General features: G+C 37.2%; 1 protein-coding gene across 1 annotated transcript in view; it reads right to left on the minus strand.

Moving 5' to 3' along the window:
- CCDC7 (coiled-coil domain containing 7) overlaps positions 1 to 21,011 on the minus strand; it is a 467,373-nt gene that overhangs the window by 156,960 nt on the left and 289,402 nt on the right. Inside the window, exons 25-27 of the mRNA XM_045069128.1 lie at positions 19,164 to 19,274; positions 17,074 to 17,184; positions 13,814 to 13,921 (exon numbers count right to left, since the gene is read on the minus strand). Of these exons, the coding sequence (XP_044925063.1) occupies positions 13,814 to 13,921; positions 17,074 to 17,184; positions 19,164 to 19,274 (330 nt within the window). The remainder of the gene's footprint in view (positions 1 to 13,813; positions 13,922 to 17,073; positions 17,185 to 19,163; positions 19,275 to 21,011) is intronic.

Consider the following 21,011-nt stretch of genomic DNA (forward strand, 5'->3'; position numbering starts at 1 on the left):
TTCTAAAATTTCTATGGAACCAGAAAAGACCTCGAATAGCTAAAAGGATATTGAAAAAGAAAGCCAACGTTGGTGGCATCACAATCCCGGACTTCAAGCTCTATTACAAAGCTGTCATCATCAAGACAGCATGGTACTGGCACAAAAACAGACCCATAGATCAATGGAACAGAATAGAGAGCCCAGAAATAGACTCTCAACTCTATGGTCAACTAATCTTTGACAAAGCAGGAAAGAATGTCCAATGGAAAAAAAGACAGCCTCTTCAATAAATGGTGCTGGGAAAATTGGACAGCCACATGCAGAAAAATGAAATTGGACCATTTCCTTACACCACACACGAAAATAGACTCAAAATGGATGAAGGACCTCAATGTGCGAAAGGAATCCATCAAAATCCTTGAGGAGAACACAGGCAGCAACCTCTTCGACCTCAGCCGCAGCAACATCTTCCTAGGAACAACGCAAAAGGCAAGGGAAGCAAGGGCAAAAATGAACTATTGGGATTTCATCAAGATCAAAAGCTTTTGCACAGCAAAGGAAACAGTTAACAAAATCAAAAGACAACTGACAGAATGGGAGAAGATATTTGCAAACGACATATCAGATAAAGGACTAGTGTCCAGAATCTATAAAGAACTTAGCAAACTCAACACCCAAAGAACAAATAATCCAATCAAGAAATGGGCAGAGGACATGAACAGACATTTCTGCAAAGAAGACATCCAGATGGCCAACAGACACATGAAAAAGTGCTCCATATCACTCGGCATCAGGGAAATACAAATCAAAACCACAATGCGATATCACCTCACACCAGTCAGAATGGCTAAAATCAACAAGTCAGGAAATGACAGATGCTGGCGAGGATGCGGAGAAAGGGGAACCCTCCTACACTGTTGGTGGGAATGCAAGCTGGTGCAACCTCTCTGGAAAACAGCATGGAGGTTCCTCAAAATGTTGAAAATAGAACGGCCCTATGACCCAGCAACTGCACTACTGGGTATTTACCCTAAAGATACAAACGTAGTGATCCAAAGGGGCACGTGTACTCGAATCTTTATAGTAGAAATGTCCACAATAGCCAAACTATGGAAAGAACCTAGATGTCCATCAACAGATGAATGGATCAAGAAGAAGTGGTATATATACACAATGGAATACTATGCAGTCATCAAAAGAAATGAAATCTTGCCATTTGCGACAACATGGATGGAACTAGTGCGTATCATGCTTAGCGAACTAAGTCAGGCGGAGAAAGACAACTATCATATGATCTCCCTGATATGAGGAAGTGGTGATGCAACATGGGGGCTTAAGTGGGTACAAGAAGAATAAATGAAAGAAGATGGGATTGGGAGGGAGACAAACCATAAGTGACTCTTAATCTCACAAAACAAACTGAGGGTTGCTGGGGGGAAGGGGTTTGGGAGAAGGGGGTGGTATTATGGACATTGGGGAGGGTATGTGCTTTGGTGAGTGCTGTGAAGTGTGTAAACCTGGTGATTCACAGACCTGTACCCCTGAGGATAAAAATATATGTTTATAAAAAATAAAAAATTATATTAAAAAAAAAGAATCAAAATGATGGGGACACCTAGGTGGCTCAGTCAGTTAAACGTCCACCTCTTGGTCTCAGCTCAGGTCTTGATCTCAACGTCATGAGTTCACACTGGGCATGAAGTCCACTTAAAAAAAAAAAAGAATCAAAATGATGATGACATTTATTACTAATATGAGGGTTATTCTCTCTGCCGCCATCCAGTAATCTTAATATGAATCAGAGAACTCTGCCTACATTTACCCATATAAGTAAGGCTGGGGCCAGACCAAGATTTTTCTATCTCTATTGGCATGTGAGGATGGATGCTTTTGAATTCAAAGAGGTGACGAGAAGAAATTCCATAACTTGGGCCATTTGGATTCTAGTTTGTGAATAATTGCGATTGCCACAATTCTGACCCAGGATAATAGGGAAGCAATTAATGCTATCTGACCCTGTCTGAGACCGGACAATGGATGTCTCTTTGGGGCACCATAAGCCTCCATTTTTATAAACCCCACTACTAAATATATTACTAACACAGATATATTTTCTATGTGAACTCCAACTTGGATAAGCCCCAAGCCCTAATGAACATTGCTGCATATAAGACCATTTTAGTGAGGCATGTGGAAGACTATAAGCCTGCTAGACTACCAATATCTAGAGATCGCCTCCCAAACCAATTATGTAGGGGAGGGGAAGAAAAATTATCCTCACTGCTGAGTTAAACTAAGCCAAAGATCTCCATGAATCTATTTCATCGTTCAATAACTAAGTCAACCTGTGCATATAGCCTTGGGTGCCTATAGACTCAATTAATTATAGCAGCTTAACTATGAAACAGCTTAGGACACTGCTGTTACCTGACATTGTGACTGCCATAGAAGTTATTATCCAAGCTAAGGGAAATAGGTATGAATTCATATTCCAAATGCCATTTTTGACATTCACATCCATACAGATGATCAGAAGCAGTTTGCCTTATATGTGATGGGTTACAATACAACTTTAATGTCATTCCACAAGGTTATGACCTGGAAAAAGTCCCACTCCTAGATGGAGAATTATCATTCCACTATATTGATGACATCTTTCTGGTTGGACTAGTCAAAGGCACTATACAAAAAGTACTAGATTCTGTGTGGACCGACTTTCAGCAACACAACTGGGTCATTAATATGGACATAGTACAAGGATCTGTAACCAAGTAAAATCCCTGGACAGCAGCAATATGTCTCATTTTAGGAGACAACTGATAAATGCTTGTCCCTCTTAGTCCCAACAAATACAAAAAAGGACTGAAAATTTGTAAGGACTGGAAGTCTCATATTCCCCTCCATGGGATCCTGACTGCAACCATCTACTGAATTACCAAAAAGGCCTGTACATTTGAGTGGATTTTAAACCAACAAAATGCTCTGGAAGTCATAACAGATCTCCTAGACCTCTCTGACTGCATTTGAGTTAAAGGTTTCAGCAACTTCTTTTTACCAGTTGGAATCTTTGGAAGAGGGCAACTGCACAGGAAAATGGACTAATTAGGCTTTTGGACTCCTAATTTCCTAAAGCTGACTGTTTCTATTTCATCGACTGTTTCCTAGTTACAGACCCTTTGAAAGAATTATTGGCCTGTTATTAACTTTGGTGGATACTTAGTGCACGACCCATGTCTGTGGAATAGTATTAGCCAGCAATAATAACCAAAAATTATGACTACTTTAGATTTTGCTCTCCAGTTATTTTAAGGCACTTATACTTCAGGTCAAAGCTTAAGTTTCTATAAAATACAGATTTATGATTCAAAGAAAAAATCTTTAGTGCAATTAATTTTTTTTAAAAGATTTTATTTATTTATTTGTCAGAGAGCGAGCAAGCGCGAGCAAGCACAGGCAGACAGAGTGGAAGGCAGAGTCAGAGGAGCCTGACCTGCGGAGCAAGGAGCCCGATGTGGGACTCGATCCCAGGATGCTGGGATCATGACCTGAGCCGAAGGCAGCTGCTTAACCAACTGAGCCACCCAGGTGTCCCTTTAGTGCAATTAATTAAAAATAATTTAAATTATAATTATTATCCTCACTAGTATATCTCTTCTCTCTAGAACTTATTTGTTTCTTTACTTGTATTTAGATTTTTGACATTGATTTAAGATTCTTTTTTTTTTTAAAAGATATTATTTATTTGTCAGAGAGAGTGAGCGAGAGCGAGCACAGGCAGACAGAGTGGAAGGCAGAGTCAGACGGAGAAGCAGGCTCCCTGCGGAGCAAGGAGCCCGATATGGGACTCGATCCCAGGACGCTGGGATCATGACCTGAGCCGAAGGCAGCTGCTTAACCAACTGAGCCACCCAGGCGTCCCAACATTGATTTAAGATTCTTAAACACAAGATTTTCATCTGGTATTTTATCATGAGCTACATAAAAGATATATTGAGGTCAATAAATGAAGAAAATGGTTTTATTATGAAATCTCTATAATTCCAATTTATAACAACTATACAGCAACATTCTCATTTTTATGAAGTTATAACTAATTATCATAATTCCAGATCTGAAAATATTATTGTGAGAAGAGTTTTAACAGGTGTGTGTTGAATCTTTCTCATTACTTCACTGACATTTTTAGATAATAGAAATTATAGATCATTTATATTGGTCTATTTCTCTTGGGCTATTTATACTTTATAGATCATATAGATTTATATGATCAACCAATGAAAATGCATATGTATAATTTATTAATTATAGCATTATTTGTAATTGTACTTTAATGTTGAAACATTGGAGATTGGAAGAATAAGCTAATACATATACTATAAACCATGTAAATTATGGTAAATCATGTGGTACAAACAGCTGTATAGAAATGTAAAAGAAATAAAAGAAAATCTCTATAAGCTGACTTGGAGGGATCTCCAGAAGACAACATTAAGTGAAAAAAGAGCGGGGCTTGTATGGTACCTTTTAGGTAAGGAAGAAGGGGAAATAAGAAATAAGAAAGAGAGATAGAGAAAATGAATTAGATACTTACCTTTACAAAATGAAACACAAGTGAGGTATTAGAAAACAATGTAGTTGGCTATCTACAAGATGAAAGGGAGAAAACTGGGGACAAAATGATTCTCTTCCAATTATATCTCTTCACATACTTTTTACTTTTGGAAGCAGGTTCCAGTTCCACATACTTAAAAAATAAAATTAAATCACAAAAGAGGAACTACAACTAAAAGTAAATTTAAAGAAATGAACTCACTAAATAACAAAGAAAAAAAGCACTGATGTAAATAACTCATTGATGTAATATTTGACATGGTTCCTCATTCATAAACAAGAGTGTGAAGGAGAGACTATAAACTCATAACAAAATATTTTTAGTAGGCTTATTTTTCTTTGTTTTCTTTAAAAAAAAAAAACAACTTTATTTATTTATTTATTTGAGAAAGAGAGAGCCTGAATAGGGGAAAGGGAAGAGGGAGAACAATAAGCAGGTTCCCCACTGAGCAGGGGGCTCTACGGGGCTCAATCCCAAGACCCTGACATCATGACCTGAGTCAGAGTCAGATGTTTAACCAACTGAGCCACCTAGGCACCCCATTGTTCAATATGCTTAATTTTCTATGTGCCACGCAATTCCAAAACAATTTCATAAGCATAGCAAAATGAGCAAATGAGTAAATGTGTTATGTTATTCAGAGTCAAGATTTACACAGTGAAAGAAAGGACATACACATGAAAGGGATGAAGGCAAGACAAAACTCTGAGGGGATAGACTAGAATTGAAGGTTTCCAAGATTTATCATAAATTCTAAATATGTCTATGCTTATTTACATGCACAGGTATACATATGTAGGCATAAGTGTACAAATATATATGTTTACATATAAGTATAGGTGAATACACCTAAGGAATCTGACTCTAGGCCAAACCTTATGTGTGATGTATCAGACACAAACACAAATGATTATAAAGGCATTACCTGGCAGTTGGCATGAGGGAATGAACCTTCTCAACCCACAAATGACTTGATATACAACCAGTTATGGTCTCAACTCCCTCATCCCTCAAGCTCTTGCCCATAGTGCATTGTTACCCCAGTTGCTTTCAGTTGGAGGCTTCTTTATGGTGGCAGGGAGGAGGGGCTTGCCTTAAGTGTTGTGTTGTTTAGGCACTGCCTCTGCCTAGACCACCTCACTGGGTGGCACTTGAAGAAATTTTTTTCAGTTTCACTTCAGTAGTCAGGACTTTTCTATTTCTAGTCCTGCCACCCCTATCTCCCAAGAACATAGGATCCATAAAACATCAAGTGGTTTTTCTTTGGGGATCCTTCAGCTGTGAGATCTTCCCCTTTATCTCATATCAGTTTGCACTGATACATCTATCCCTTACATACTGCTGTTTCAGAGGAGAAATAATCTTGTTAAATTTAGTTAAGTAAAAGAGCACAGTGTTGGCCTTCCTTTATAGAACATCTTCTTCATGAAGCCTTGACAGTAGCTATACTGGCTGAAGAGGTTACAATACATGAAGGATGAAAAGAGAAAATATATGAGACTGGGTATGGTTTTGGCTCTGATGGGATGGCCCACTTGTGATGAGTTCCTTGTCACTGAAAACGATATTTGGATCACCATTATAGAAGATACAGTGTCCCATGAAGCCACACTAGTGGTCCAAGTGTCTACACTGTGGAGTGAAGATAGTACATAATATTTTTAAAAACGATTTTATTTATTTATTCGAGAGAGAGAAAGCATGAGTTGGAGGAGAGTCAGAGGAAGAAAGAGAAGTAGATTCTCCACTGAGCAGGAACCCTGATACAGGGGGCTGAATCCCAGAACCCCAGGATCATGACCTGAGCTGAAGGCAAATGCTTAACTGACTGAGCCACCCATGTGACCCAGTACATGATAACATTTTTAAACAAACTCAGATTTCTCAGTTAATTATGCTACCCTTATTGGATATTGAGCTCTATTAAACTTCTTCATAAGGTCAGGTCATTGGACACTATACAATCTGAATATTAACTGATAAAATATTAGATTTTAAAAAAAAGCTACTGCCAAGGTAGCAATGATTGACTGAAAGTGAAAGCCAATGTAAAAATGGTAATCAGTCACCTACTCTTGGATAATCTGGGCCAACGCTTTCTCAAAGAGATCTGTAAGTGGATATCCAATAATGAGGTGCCAAAGAAGTAAGTTTATGGGTTCTCTACCATGGCACTAATGGACTGATAGTGGTCCCTGGGATGACCAAGAGGCAGCTGAACTAGGTTCCACAAGCTTATGGCTCCTATGACTAATAGTAATTCTACTGTGCAGTTCTTTCCACTGAATCTTGACATGAATCCTACAGCCTATCAACTTTTTTTAATTTTTAATTTTTTATTTATTGTCAGCATAACAGTATTCATTATTTTTGCACCACCCCCAGTGTTCCATGCAATCCGTGCAAGAACTCTTTTGTTTTCAGAAATGAACAAGACTATGCATTAGACCAGGTACCTGTCCATTTTTCCTCAGTGGAAACATAAAGACATGCTATGGTCAGAATTTAATGGGGAAGTGTGTTTCTTGGGCTATTGGGTACTGGTACTATGTGACTGTGATCTTCACAACTTCTGATACCAAGATAAAGGGGAAACACATAACATTTGCTATGTAAGTGAAAGGGATCTAGGCAAGGATCTCATTGGGTCTTAGGCTATTCCCATGGGACACTTACCCAGATCGAACTATGGATATTTCCCTTTGGATCACTGCAAACTTCCACTGTTATGGCCCTATTCATATACATATTATTAGTATGGGTGAATTGTCAGTGTGAATCCCCACTTTGTACTAATTCCTCAGCCCTGATAGAAATTTCTGCAGGTAACTACAGTTTTAGTTGACATATGAAATATTGTGGACTTATCCAATTACCAATGGCTGTGTCTTTGTCTCCCAAAACACCTGCATGGGGAAGAAAATTTTATAGCTGCCCTAATTACTGAGCTGAATGCACTGAAACTTCTCCATGAGACTATTTAACCATTCAATAATTCAGTCAACCTGTATTCACAACTTTGGGTACATGGAGACTAAACTGCTCTATGCAGCTTAATGTTGTAGTACAGCACTTTACACCTATGGTACTTGATACTTACAGTGCTAAAGTCTATGTCCAGTCTTGAGGGAACTTGAGATGCAGCAATTGATATTATGAATGTCCTTTTCAGCATCCCTTTTTAAATATATGATCATGATCAGCAGATCCTGTTGTGGACTGTGTTGCTATATACCACTACTGTACTTCCACAATGCTGCCAAAATTCTCTGAATATCTGTCATCAGTGCAAAAGTGATGACATGAAAAAGCCCCACTCTTGGAGAAAGCAATAGACTTCCACTCTAGTGATGATATCAACTAACATGGGCAAAACTAAACAAATACTGGTTGACCTACAGACCCACACATGGCAACTCAGTGGGGTCAGTACTACAGGCAAGGTACAGTTACCTGGTACCCTAATAAAATTCCTCAACATGCTTTTTAAGGGGTATAACATCTCATTCCAGAAGAGAGTGTCATGCTTTGGCCCACTCTACTTAAACAAATGAAAGCCCAGCAATTAATAGGACAATTGAGTTACTTACACTCTCATATTCTCCATGTAGGGTCTATGATGGCATAGACCCTATGGGGAAATAGGGTCTGTGGGGTAAGTAGAAGGGCCACTTCCTTTCAGTGGGGCCATGACCAAGAGGATGCCACAAAGGTCCTCCAACAGGTCACCAGGTTGCCCTTCCTTGGTCCTTCTAATATATCAGCTCTTTGATTTACAGAATTTAGCAACATCTCTATTCACTGAAAGAAGGTATGGCAGAAGCCACTGATACAGGTCAGAAGCACCCCCTTGGGCTTCTAAACCCATATCTCCAGGAGTCAGATGAAAGGTACACATTCTTTCAGAGACACTTAGTGGCCAGTTACAGGGCCTTAGTGGATACTGAGTGGTGGCTCTATAACTACGAAATAACTATGGGACAAGAAATACGAACCAAATTCTATGAATTCTTCTGTGTTTGTTCTCTAGTTATCTTTAGGTACTTATATTGTATGCCAAGGTATTATTTCTATAAAATATATGCTCAAATATACATTTATGAACTAAAAAAAAATAGATCTTCCAATGAGTTTCATTTGAGGTTATCTATAAGTCCCTGCCTTAGAGGAGGCAAGATGATAAAAGATTAGGGGATCTTGTTTCATCTGGTCCTTTGAATTGAGCTAGATAACTATCAAATCATTCTAAACACTCATGAATTCAACCTTAGATGTAAGAAAAGAAAGTATGGAACTCTAGAAAAGCAATCACTTTTTGCAAGGTAAGAGGTACGGAAAAGTGAATCTGAGGATGTATTTTGGAAAATAAATGGCAGGAGGAAGGAGCCTCAGTAAGCTGGCTACCAGAGAGTGATATAGCCCTGGAGAACAAAAGCGGAACCCTTGGAATCTGCTCCAGGGAGAGGCAATTCCTCCCTTAAAGGTGCTTAGGTGGTGAAAGAGGGCAGAATTCTAGGTGGAAGAACATGGTCTCAGAATCCCTGGAGAGAATCACAGAGGAATGGGGGATGCCGGAGCCAGTAGTGTTCCCAAGCATTGGAGCGAGCAAACTGGTTACACTCAGCGAACCAGGAGGCAGCTCTTAGCTTGGTTCACCATAAACTGCAAGCCACAAACCCAACACAACCACAGTCCTTGGGGGACCCTGCAAAGGACAGGAAAGCAGGGAACTTTCACCTTCCCTTGAGAGGGGGGTTAGTGGGTACACACACAATGGTGAGACAGCTCTTAGTGCAGGAGTTCTGCAAAAAACAGGAATGTGGCAACCCTCCACCTTCCCCTCAGGAAAAGACTCAAATGCATAAGGTAAAATTAAACCTAAAGGAGCTGGAGAATGAAGAGCAAATAACCTAATCCAAACAGAAGGGAAATAATAAAGATTAGAGCAGAAGTCAATGAAATAGAAACTGAAAGAACAGTAGAACAGATCAATGAAACTAGAAGCTGGTTCTATGGAAGAATTAAAATTGATAACCCCCTAGCCAGACTTATCAAAGAGAAAAGAGAAAGGGCCCAAATTAATAATATCATGAATGAAAGAGGAATACCACGGAAATACAATCAATTTTAAGAACATATTATGAGCAACTATATGTCAACAAATTCGGCCATCTGGAAGAAATTGCCCAATTGCCCCCCTGGGAACTTATAAACAAGCAAGACTGAACAAGGAAGAAATAGAAGATCTCACTGGGTGTGGTGCATAAACAATGAATTCTGGAACACTGAAAAGAAAAAGAAGAAAGAAAAGAAAGAAAAGAAAGAAAGAAAGAAAGAAAAGAAAGAAATAAACAGAAGATCTTAACAGACCCACAGCCAGCAAGGAAATTAAAGCAGTAATCAAAATCTCCCTCCTCCACACAAAAAAGGAGTCCAGGGCCAGATGAATTTCCAGAGGAATTCTACCAAACATTTAAAGAATTAATACCTATTCTTCTGAAGGTGTTTAAAAAAATAGAAATGGAAGGAAAACTTCCATACTCTATCTATGAAGCCAAATTACCTTGATCACAAAACCAGACAAAGGAGAAAAGAGAATTAGAGACCAATATCCCTGTTGAACATGGATGCCAAAATTCTCACCAAGATACTAGTCAACAGGATCCAACATTACATTAAAAGTTTTATTTGACATGACCAACTGGGATTTATTTCTGGGCTGTAAGTATGGATAAACATTTACTAATCAATTAACATGATACATCACATTAATAAAAGAAAAGACAAGAATCATATAATCCTTTCAACTGATGCAGAAAAAACATTTGACAAAATTACAGCAGCCTTTCTTGGATGCTGTAACTCTCCACAGAATAGTGATAGAGGGAGTAAATCTTAATATCATAAAAACAATCTATGGAAAGCTCACAGCAAATACCATTCTCCGTGGAGAAAAATTGAGATATTTTCTTCTAACATCAGGAACATGACAGGGATGCCAACGCTCACCACTGTTATTCAAAATAATACTAGAAGTCCTAGACTCAGCAAGCAGACAATAAGAAGAAATAAAAGGCATTCAGATTAGCAAAGAAGAAATCAAACTTTCAACTTACATGATAAATCACATTAATAAAGGGAAGGATGAGAACCATACGACCTTCTCAATAGGTGCAGGAAAAGCATTTGACAAAATACAGCATCCTTTCCTGATTAAAACTCTTCAGAGTACATGGACAGATGGAATATATCTCAGTATCATAAAAACCATTGTTAAAAGCCCACAGCGAATGTTTACAGCAGCAATGTCCACAATAGCCAAACTATGGAAAGAACGTAAATGTCCATCAACAGATGAATGGATCAAGAAGATGTGGTATATATACACAATGGAATACTATGCAGCCATCGAAAGAAATGAAATCTTGCCATTTGCGACAACATGGATGGAACTAGAGCGTATCATGCTTAGCGAAATAAGTCAAGCAGAGAAAGACAACTATCATATGATCTCCCTGATATGAGGAAGTGGTGATGCAACATGGGGGCTTAAGTGGGTAGGAGAAGAATCAATGAAACAAGATGGAATTGGGAGGGAGAGAAACCATAAGTGACTCTTAATCTCACAAAACAAACTGAGGGTTGCTGGGGGGAGGGGGTTTGGGAGAAGGGGGTGGTATTATGGACATTGGGGAGGGTATGTGCTTTGGTGAGTGCTGTGAAGTGTGTAAACCTGGTGATTCACAGACCTGTACCCCTGGGGATAAAAATATAGGTTTATAAAAAATAAAAAATTAAAAAAAAAAAAGCCCACAGCAAAAATCATTCTCAATGGGGAAAAACTGAGATGTTCACTGCACTCTCACCATTATTGTTCAGCATAGTATTAGAAGTCCTAGCTTTAGCAATAAGACAACAAAAAGAAATACAAGGTATTCAAATTGGCAAAAAAGAAGTCAAACTCTCTCTCTTCGCAGATGACATGATACTTTATGTGGAAAACCCAAAAGACTCCACCTTAAATTACTAGAACTCATACAACAATTTGGCAACATGGCAGGATACAAAATCAATGCACAGAAATAGTTGCATTTCTATAAACTAATAATGACACAGAAGAAAGATAAATTAAGGTATCTATTCCATTTATAATAGCACCAAAACCCATAAGATAACTAAGAATAAACTTGATCAAAGAGGTAAAGGATCTATATTCTAGAAACTACAGAACACTTATGAAAGAAATGGAGGAAGACACAAAGAGATAGAAAAACATTCCATGCTCATGGATTGGAAAAACAAACATTGTTAAAATGTCTATGCAGCCCAGAGCAATCTACACTTTCAAAGCACTCCCTATCAAAATACCATTACACCACTCCCTATCAAAATACCAAAATACCATTAACATTTTTCACAGAGCTGGAACAAACAATTCTAAAATTTGTATGCATCCAGAAAAGAATCTGAATAGGGGAATGGTGAAAAAGAAAACCAAAGATGGTGGCATCACAATGCTGACTTCAAGCTATATTACAAAGCTGTAATCATCAAGACAGCATGCTATTGACACAAAAACAGAAAGATAAATCAATGGAACAGAATAGTGAGCCTGGAGTTGGACCCTCAACTCTATGGTCAACTAATCTTTGACAAAGCAGGAAAGAACATCCAATGGAAAAAAGACAATCTCTTCAATAAATGGTGCTAGGAGGGGCACCTGGGTGGCTCAGTGGGTTAAAGCTTCTGCCTTTGGCTCGGGTGTTGATCCCAGGGTCCTGGGATTGAGTTCCACATTGGGGTCTCTGCTCATCAGGGAGCCTGCTTCTCCTCTCACTCTCTGCCTGCCTCTCTGCCTAATTGTGATCTCTTTCTGTCAAATAAATAAATAAAATCTTTAAAAAATAAAAATAAAAAAATGGTGCTGGGAAAGTTGGACAGCCATATTCAGAAAAATGAAGCTGGACCATTCTCATACACCATACGCAAAGATAAACCAAAATGGATGAAAGTCCTCAATATGATAAAGGAATCCATCAAAATCCTAGAGGAGAATATAGGCAGTAACTCTTTGACACTGGCCACAGCAACTTCTTTCAAGACATGTCTCTAAAGGCAAGGAAAACAAAAGCAAAAATGAAATTTGGGACTCCATCAAGAGAAAAAGCTTCTGCACAGAAAAGGAAACAGTCAACAAAACCAGGAGGCAACCCATGAAAAGGGAGAAGATATTTGCAAATGACATTACAGATAAAGGGCTCGTATCCAAGATCTATAGAACTTCTCAAACTCAACACCCAAAAAACCCAGATAGTCCTATAAATAAATGGGCAGAAGACATGAACAGACACTTCTGCAAAGAAGACTTACAAATGGCTAACAGACACATGAAAAATGTTCAACATCACTAGCCATCAGGGAACTACAAATCAAAACCACAGTGAGATACCATCTTACACCTGTCTAAATCACTAAAACTAACAAGACAACAAATGTTTGCAAGGATATGGAGAAAGCTGGATATACACAAGCTGGTATAGTCACACTGAAAAACAGTATGGAAGTTCCTCAAGACGTTAAAAATAGAGCTACCCTATGACCCTGCAATTATACTACTAGGGATTTACCCCGGGATACAAATGTGATCCAAAGGGGCACCTGCAGATGTTCATAGCAGCAATCTCCACAATAGCCAAACTATGGAAGGAACCTAGATGTCCTTCAACATGGACATCTCGTTAATGAATGGATAAAGAAGATATGGTTCATACATACAATGGAATATTACTCAGCCATCAGAAAGGGTGAATATTTACCATTTACACTGACGTGAATGGAACTGGGAGATATTATGTTGAGTGGAATAAGCCAATCATAGAAAGATTACCATATGGTTTCACTCATATGTGGAATAAAAAGGAACAGCACAGAGGATCATAGGGTAAGGGAGGAAAAACTGAATGGGAAGTCATTAGAGGGCGTGAAAAACCATGAAAGACTCAACTATAAGGGACAAGCTGAGGGTTGCTGGAGGGGAGGTTGGTGGAGTGATGAGGTAATTTGGTGATGGGCATTAAGGAGGGCACATGATGTGATGAGCAGTGGGTGTTATATGCAACTGAGAAATTATTGAACGCTTCATCTGACACAAATATATACTATATGATGGATAATTGAATTTATATTTTTTAAAAAGTTATCTACAATTACTATACTTACTACTGACTCTTTCCCCTTTAGGAGTTCTTTTTTTCTTTACTTGCAGATGGGTTTTTGACATTGAAACTTGAGGCTCAAGCATAACATTTTCTGGTACTTTATTGTGAGCTACACAAAGAGTGACAGTTCAATAAATGGAAAAACAAATATATTGTGAGATTCTATACTTTCAAATTATTGAAAAATGTATAAAAATATTTTCTTATATTTTTAAAAAGTTGTAAGTAAATTATCAATTCTAGATACAATATAAAAATAGTAAGAAGAGTTTTAATGGATATATATTGAAAATATCTCATTATTTTACTAATATTCATAGTTCACAAATGTTTAAATTTAGTCTTTAGTTTTCTTAATACTTTATATTAAAACACAATTATAGACCAAGCAATGAGAATATGTATTACAAGATTATTCATTACAGCATATTTGTAATTGCAAAATGCTCAAAATCACATAAATGTACAAACATAGGAGATTAATTTGATAAGCTAAGTATATAGTATAAACTCTGGTAATATTGATTATGGTATATAATATGGTCCAAACAACTGTACATGCAATTATAAAAGGAAAGAAAAAAAGATCTCATCAAATTGGGAGGAATTTCTAGGTTATAATGTTAAGTGGATTAAAAACTGATAGGTTATCTAGTGAATTCTCTTTTAATAAAGAACCAAAAGAAAATTTAATGTATATACCTTTATACCTTTATAAAATGAAACATGAGAGATAAATGAAGAAAAAAGACAGGTTTTTTTTTTCCAAAGTCATTGTAAACCATGCTTGCTGAATTGCACTAAACTACTGTTAGTCTAAGAATATCTCTAGCACTAATGAACAGCCTATGATATAGTAAATTTCTGAGGGCCCATTTTTAATGAACCTTCAAAATTGCTTTTCCAGTGAGCTGAGGAGATAATATAATATGGGGTAGTTTGCCTTAATCATTAAGGAGGTAACTTGTGAAACTTAGTAAGGGAATACATCACAACAGAACCACTCATTCAGAGTGCCCTCACAGCGGTCAGTTGATCAGGGAAGACAAGGAAGGGGGGAAAGGCAATAAGATGAACACCAGGTACACTCCCTTCTCATGTTTGGCCCACCCATGTTGAGCATCCTAACACCAGCCACCTACAAGATGTCCAATTAGCCACTTTGATGGCCCTTTTGTTAGACAATGGGGAGCAAGAGCAGTAAGTAGGTAATGATACTGTTACCTAGCCTCAGATTTACAGGGTCATTTGTGCCATATTTTCTGGTTTCTAGCTCCACTAAACCTCCTTATAAAGTTATATCTGCTGGCTTACAAGACAACCTGGATCTTAACTGGATCTTAATTTCAGGGTAAGGAAAAAAACAGTTAATGTTAAGATAAAAAGTTGACTAGTGAAAGGAGTGACCTAAAAGAATCTCAAGGATGACATTAATGGACTCTCCACCAAGGATTCATCACCAGATAGTGGTCCATAAGTGGTCCATAGCGACACTAGAAGCCAAATGGTGATGATATCTATGATTAACACAAGTGTTCTTCCTTCTGAATTTCTAAGTAAACCTTGAGATAACCAGAGACCTCTCCTTCCCACATCACCTACTTCTATCCAATCTTTCAACTTTCAATACAAACAAGAACCAGAGTTAGGTCGAGGTTCCTATATTCCCGACTGAGACATAAGGATGTATGCTTAGGTCATACTTCAATGGGAAGGTGGATGAGAATTGAATTTCTAGGACTTTTGGACATTGATATACATATGATTATGATCTCTGTAGCCACTGACAGTAGGATGAGGGGGAAATAGACAATGTCCAATTGCTTTGGGTTTGAGTTCACCAAATGAGACCCTTAAAATTCAACTAGGGGTATGTCCCTACACACCACTAAAACTCTCCATTGCTGTGGCTTCCATTATTGAATGTATTATTGTATAGATGTATTTTATACATATATCTGACTCACTTTTGCCCTAAGCCCTAGTGGCAACTGCTATATTTTAGGACCATTTTAGTTTGGCATATATAAAGCCATAAACCTACCAGGCTACTAGTGCCTTGGACCTTTGCCATCCAAAAACAACTACCTGGGGGAGCAAAAAAAAAAAAATATTTGCCTTCATTGTTAAGTTTAATGAAACAAAAGTCCTCCATGACATTTTTCTCTATTCATAAGCCTTTTCATTCTGTGTGTAAAGCCTGGGGTGCCTAGAGACACAATTTATTATAGTCAGCTCAACACCACAATACAGAACTCCATGTGGTATCACTTGGAATTGTGACCTTCACAGAGTTTTACTGCCCAGACTGAGTGAAATAAGTATGTAACAACTGCTGTCACAAATGTCTGTCCTAGCATCCCTGTTCACACAGGTTAATTAGGATCATAAATTTACCTTATGTAGAATGGCTTATAATATACTTTTACTGTCCTTCCATAAGCCTAAAACATGAAAAATAAAAAAAAAAAAGCCCTTCTTCCAGATCAAGTACTAACCTTCCACTAATATTGATGACATTCTCCTTCGGACCCAGACTAGAGCACTACCCACAAGGACTAGATACTGTAATGACTTGCATACAGCAACATAGCTGGAACATGAATATATACAAGGTACAAGAACCAAAAACTCAAGTAAAATACTTGGGAGCAAAATGGAAAGGAGTAGCTTTTCTCACTTGAAGCTCCAAGGAGTCAAGTTTCTTTTTTCCTTCTCTAGCCCAACAAATACAAAGGAGGCCCAGCAATTGGTGGGACTATTAAACTACTGATACTCTCATATTACCCATGCAGGCATCTCAATGGCATCCATCTGTAAGGTTACCAAAAAGGCTTCTACCTTTGAGTGGGTCCCAACCAACAGGATGCCTTATAGCTCCTTCAACAGGCCCATCAGGCCCCCTTTTTGCTTAGTTCCTTTGATCCACATTTGACTTTTGAGTTGTGGTTCTCACCAAAGTCTCTACTAATCTGAGTCTATGACAGAAGGACAATGCTTCTTGAGATACTATCGATCTGTTGTTGGGCCTTAGTGGATACTGAGCACGTGACCCATGGATGTGAAATAGTCTTACATCCAGAAACAAACAAAAGTTATGAATACTTTTACTTTGTTCTCCAATTAGGATATTTTAAATCAAAGTATAGTAAATTTTCTATAAAATATATGCTCATATACATATTCATGAAACACAGAAAAACCATCTTTTGATATGATTAATTTAAAAATAATTTAATGATGTACAATTATTATACTTACTAGTGAGTCTTTCCCCTTTAGCAATTTTTTGTTCCTTTACTTGCAATTGGATTTTTGACATTGACTCTTGATACTCAAGCACAGGATTTTCATCTGTCATATTATCATGACCTACATAAAGAAATGCATTTAAAGCACTAAATAGAAAACAGATCTATTATGAAAATTCTTAAGTTTCAAACATAACATCTATAGCAGCATGTTCTTTCACATGAACATCTATAAATAAATTACTATAATGTAAAATCTTACATGAAAATATGATAAGAATTTTTAATGGGTAAGTGTTGTAGCTATCTCCTTAATTAATGAACATTTCTTACATTAAATATGTTTTTTTGTCTAATTTTGTGTTATTTATACTTTAGGTCAATGCATATTAATATGACAAAAGTGAAAATTTATATGTACATTATCATAGCCACATTCTCTTTTATTGTAAAATATTCAAAATCTCATAAAATGTCCAAATATAGGAAACTGCCTGAATAAACTAAGTTCTCTCCCATCATTTATCATATTTATCACATTTTCATGACTAATGTGATAAATAAAGATCTTTATAAGCTGACTTAGATGGGTTTCTAGGAGACAATAATAAAAGGGAAAAGAAACCTGAAAAGGGGATAATCTGTACTCAATCTTTTGATTTAGAAAGAAGAGAAATTTTTTAAAGAGAGAGAACAAAAATCTCTACCTGGCAGTACTCATGGGGGGGAAGCTTGTCACCCAACATGAAGTTTAATGCATAGCAGGTGAACTTTGGAAACTGGAGGTAATTTCCATAAAGGACTAAGATCAACTCATGCCTTGTACTTATGCATTTTGTATCTCTATGCCAGGTACCTCCATTAGAGGCTCTTTGTGAAAATGGGAGGAGTCAGCTAATACATTGTACTTTTCAGGCACTTCGCAACAGATGACTGTACTAGGGGAATTTGAAGATACTTTTCTCATTTTCAACTCAATATTTAGGACTTCTATCCTCTTAGCCATCCTTCATCAACATCTGCAAGGCTCTTGGGTTCAAAAACGAAGAACCCTTGTGTTTGAGTCTCTTACAGCTATGAGATGATCTTCCCCCAAACTTCACTTCCATCTGACCATTTCCTAGTTTGTTCTGTGAAGAAAATGAAACCTTAGTATAGCTGGGGTCTTTTCCTCTTTAGGCTCTTATTTATACTATTATAGTAAGTGAATAAAAGTTTAATTGCTACTTTTGATAAAGTAAAATTGCTACAGCTTGACAAAGTCAAAACTGGCAGATCTTTCTCTGCCACACTGTCATAGTCAACAATAAAGTAAATTCCTTTCTGGAAGGAGCACTTTGGGAGAGCTAGTAAGTCTAGGCTGATGCCAAATGGTACACCTGATGGACCATTTTTACAAAGTTCAAGTACCTACTACCCAGTGAAATTCCTGGCCATGATTTACAAGGGGTATGGTGTCTCATTCTATAATAGAAGACTGGCTTTGGCACTCTCTGTTCTGACAATTATAAAGGAGACCTGATGATTGATCTAACTACTCACCTACTTGTATTCTCAATGCCTCCCATCGATGGAGTTCTAAGAAAGGCCATTTACTTTTAATGGATCCACAACCAGAACAATGACCTGGAATCCCTCAAACAAGCCACTGAGGCTATCTGTCCTCTGGGCCCCTTTGATCTATTTTGCTTTTTGAGTTACAGATCTCAACAATCTTTCTATTCACCACTTGGAGTTTAAGGAGGGAAAGCACTGTCATAGTTCAGAGGCTTCTGTTAGACTTCTGAATCCATCATCTCTAGAAGTAGCTAGCTGAAAGATATACACCTTTTAAGAATTAGAAACAAATAATCTATTTTTGGGCTTCAGTGGATACTGAGCATATGACCCATGACTATGAAATATACTCAATACAAGCAATTCCAACCAGAAGTTATCAATAGTTTTTGCTTTTGTTCTTTGTCTTAGGATATTCACACTTTACATCAAAGTACACAAATTTCTATAAAATATATGCCCAAATACTTATTCATGGATGAAAGTAAAAAGATCTGATAAATATAATTTAAAATAATTTAGAGTTATCTATATTATACTTACTAATAAGTTTTTCATTTTGGGTGGTTCTTTGTTTCTTTACTTGCATTTCTGTTTTTGACTTTGAGTCCTCATGCTTTAACATAAGGTTTTTGTCTGGTACATCATCATGAGCTACATAAAGAGATACATTTATTATTATTCACTAACCGAAAAAATGGACACAGTAACAGCTCTAGAAATCAAATTTACAAGAATAAAGCAGTATTTTCTCTCACTTTTATAAACAGAAAATATAAGTAAATTACCATAATGCTAGAACTAACATGGTGAGAAGAATTTTAATGTGTGTGTGTGTTGAAGTAGAAATAATGAAGTAAATGCCTACTTCATTATTTCACAAATATTTCTTGGCATAGAATATATTTAATATTAGTCCCTACCTTTTGGTTACTTATAGTTTAGGTTAATATATATTCAGAGACTTAACAGTGAAAATGTATACATATAAGATTATTCATTATACTGTATTTATAATTGCAAAATACTCAAAGACCCCCAAATATATAAGAACATGAGACTGGTTGAATAGCAAAGTAACATCAACTATGATGTACAAGTGACACAAAGAGTTACACATGCAGTTCTAAAAGTAATTTTAAAAAAATCACTTATACCCAACTTGAAAGGATCAATATGGGAAAAAACGCAAATGGGAAGATATCAAGTATACTTTTGGGAAAAAAATGGGACGGAAAAAGAAAATAAATACTTACCTTTGGAAAAATAAAACAAAGTAGTTGTTTTCCAAAAATTGTGTAGACCCTGCACGTAGAGTTGTCTGCAATTACAACTACTAGATCTAAATATGTCCCTGGAACTGATGACAGCCTATAATGCAGTGAATTTTTCTTTAATTAAAAAATATGTAGGACCCCCAGGATCACTTTGCCTAGTGACCCAAAAAAACCATGGATACGTTACCTCTAACATAAAGGCAGTAATCTTACAAACTTAGTGACAATGGCACTTTGTGAAGTGTGTCGCTGAAGACTCCCTCATTCAGAATGTCTTTCAGCCTTCCACTGTATACTGATACCCTTCAGAAATACTGATACCCTCCACTGAACCTAGAAAATGGTACTACCCAACAAAAACAGAAGGCACATGGACTCACTTGTTGTAACAAGTCTCAGTCATTAATTAAAAAAAAAAAAAAAAAGGCACAAGGACCTGGCATCCAAGTAAAATCTCTGGGAGTAAACTGGGAAGGAACAATATGTCTCATTCCATAGGCAATAATTGCTAAGCTTTAGTTTCTTTAAGCTCTAATAAATACAAAGGAGGCCCCCAAACTGATAGGACATTTTAGCTACTAGAATGCTTTGGCATTCACCACGAGATCATCATGATGACATGATGTATCTATCAGGATACAATAAGGTCTCTATATTTAAGGAGGACATGAAAATAGAATGCCTTTAGGGAGGGTGTCTTTCAACATGCCACCCACTCTGCCCATCCCCATGGCCCTTCTGACTCACATTTGTGTTTGGATTACAGATATCAGCAACCTCTTAGTTCAGTAATTAGACCCTATGGCAGATGGATATGTTAGAGGCCACTGGTGCCAACTGGGCTTTTGGTACCATAGGCTTCTAGAGTCAGCTGAGAGGTGCAGTACTTCTAAAATACTATTACTGACCTGTTATATGGTTTCAATGAATACTGAGTGTATGACCCATGGAAATGAAGTAGTCTTATGCCTAGAAAAACCAGCCAAAAGTTATGAATAGTTTGGCTTTTATTCTCTAGTTATCCTGCAGTACTCACAATTTTGGTGAAACTATAAAATTACTATAAAATATAAGCTCAAATATTGATTCATGAATGAAAGAAAAAAATCTTTTG

The sequence above is a fragment of the Mustela putorius genome, unplaced genomic scaffold, assembly GCF_011764305.1.
Source record: "Mustela putorius furo isolate JIRA1106 unplaced genomic scaffold, ASM1176430v1.1 tig00003913_pilon_pilon_pilon, whole genome shotgun sequence".
Lineage (NCBI taxonomy): Eukaryota > Metazoa > Chordata > Mammalia > Carnivora > Mustelidae > Mustela > Mustela putorius.